This window comes from Nanorana parkeri, unplaced genomic scaffold (assembly GCF_000935625.1).
Source record: "Nanorana parkeri isolate BGI_ZX_2015 unplaced genomic scaffold, ASM93562v1 scaffold1152, whole genome shotgun sequence".
In the NCBI taxonomy this organism is placed as follows: Eukaryota; Metazoa; Chordata; class Amphibia; order Anura; family Dicroglossidae; genus Nanorana; species Nanorana parkeri.
In genome coordinates, this window is record NW_017307420.1 from 292,436 (window position 1) to 294,442 (window position 2,007).

At 49.1% G+C, this 2,007-nt stretch overlaps 1 protein-coding gene across 1 annotated transcript in view; it reads left to right on the forward strand.

Moving 5' to 3' along the window:
* Positions 1 to 1,080: 1,080 nt before the first annotated feature.
* Positions 1,081 to 2,007, forward strand: part of MCIDAS (multiciliate differentiation and DNA synthesis associated cell cycle protein) — a 9,270-nt gene continuing 8,343 nt past the window's right edge. The window contains exons 1-3 of the mRNA XM_018568189.1: positions 1,081 to 1,179; positions 1,269 to 1,347; positions 1,457 to 1,542. Of these exons, the coding sequence (XP_018423691.1) occupies positions 1,081 to 1,179; positions 1,269 to 1,347; positions 1,457 to 1,542 (264 nt within the window). The remainder of the gene's footprint in view (positions 1,180 to 1,268; positions 1,348 to 1,456; positions 1,543 to 2,007) is intronic.

The window sequence follows — 2,007 nt, forward strand, 5'->3', positions numbered from 1 at the left end:
GGGAATCGAGAGTTTTTTTTCTTGTTCATCAAGAAAAAGTGAAAGGTGTTGATTTATAAAACTTCTACCCAGACATACGCTAGGTGAATGCCATTAGCATGCCATTCCCACCATTAGATGGAGCTGGAGAGCACATGCGCGACCATCTAATTGACGCCTGCCGGCAACCATCTTGGTGAGAGTAGGGGACGTTCACCAGGCGGTATGAGGTATGCCACCGTGTCCCCTCCTCTCTCTTGGCAATGTCTGGCTCTCGGTCCATGACCCAGTCCCTGACTTTTTAGAGGGGGGTGACACCAAAATGACTGTAAGAATGACACCCTCCAATGGTGTCACCCGGGTGCGGCCGCACCCCCTTGTGACACCACTGCATAGTGTATGGCAGCCCTAACCAGCATTTAACCCTTGCAGTGTGGTGGTGGAAGGGGCACTGCGTGGATAGTTTTTTTTCTTTTTTTATTCCTGGAGTTTAGCTTTAATTGCATTTTTAATAGACCAAAGGATAGCAAATCAGAGAATTCCCTTGCTGGGGTTTACATGCACCCTCATCCTCCATCACATCCATAGACTTGTAGGCACATGTAGGGGCTCTTAATGGGCGCTTCATGGTCGCTCCTTGCCGCTCAATGCCCCGTTATCACCGGCCATCAAATGACAACAACACGTTGTGAATGATCAGTTAGCGATGTTTATCAGCAGAGTGTGAAGTGTCCCCACCGCGGGGGGGTTGTAATCTGGTGACACCTCTAATTAGATGTCAGCACGTCTCCTGCCCCTATTGTCCCCAGCCGGCCATTGTCTGCGCTCCCAGCTTTCACTGATCGCCATCATCCGCGCACTCAGCGCTCCGCAGCCCGGGCACTGGCGGGCTTCCAATGCGGCTCTTCTGCGCATGCTCCGTACACAGCGCCGCTGCTAGGGACGCTTCTGCCCTGGAGACCAGCGGGGCTCCGCTGCCTGTGATTGGAGCGCAGCCCGCCTGCCTGTCACCGGTCCTTTCTTATAAGTTACCCGATTATTTCTGACAGTTCGCACTCCGCTCCCATACTACATATCATTATCTGCAATATCCCTGCAAGCATGCAGAACAAGAGAAAGGCGTTTGACAGGCTGTGTCCTAACAGGGTGCAGGATCTATCCAACCGGCTGAATAAAAAGCAAGACAAGCCGGAGCGGAAGGTAGGATGACACCCGGCATTGTATGATCAGTATCAGCCATGTGCACATCTCACAGCCATTGGTACCTAACTGTCACTCATTGTACACAGGTGTTGAAGCGGATTTTTGCTGAGTCCTCTGGTCCTGTGACTATCTATGTAGATGAGTCTCCCAGCGCAGTAGATGCAGGTAAATGCCTCCTACAGTCTATAATATCATATACAGCCATAGAGATGTCACAGGAATGGAATCCTCAACTTCCACTGATCTCTCTACTTGTCCCCTGATTGCCCCGCAGCGCTCTCCACCATTGACTGGCAGGACCTGGCCGACTGTACAGCTGTCATACAACAGGACGCCGCTGGGGGCGCGCTGGAGCAGCAGGTAACTGACAACTTCAAAGAGAACCTGACTTTGATGTGTGGACTCCAAGCTTGTCCATTGAAGTGCTTCATGTGTCACTGCAATCGATCCCTCCCATTAACTTTAAATGAGCCTGAGTAATAAAGGCTGCTGTTTACAGTCATAACTTGATGCAAGCCTTTTCAGCAATGTGCACTTTAACATAATGCAAGTGTGTCCTGCCATGTAGAAAATGTCATGACTGTATTACAGTGGAGATGCTGTTGGTATAGATGAGGCTATATTTGTTAAACCGTGCTACTAAAATCTCTCTCTCTATATATGTACATGTAGCAGCGATTGATCGTACACACATATAAAACATTGTGCACTCATCAATTGCTGCTACATGTTACTACATTCTGTTGTTATCTGTGGAGGGCGAATTTTTAATAGCACAGACCAACAAAAATCACTTCTGTGCACCCACCCCAATTATTGTAGTAA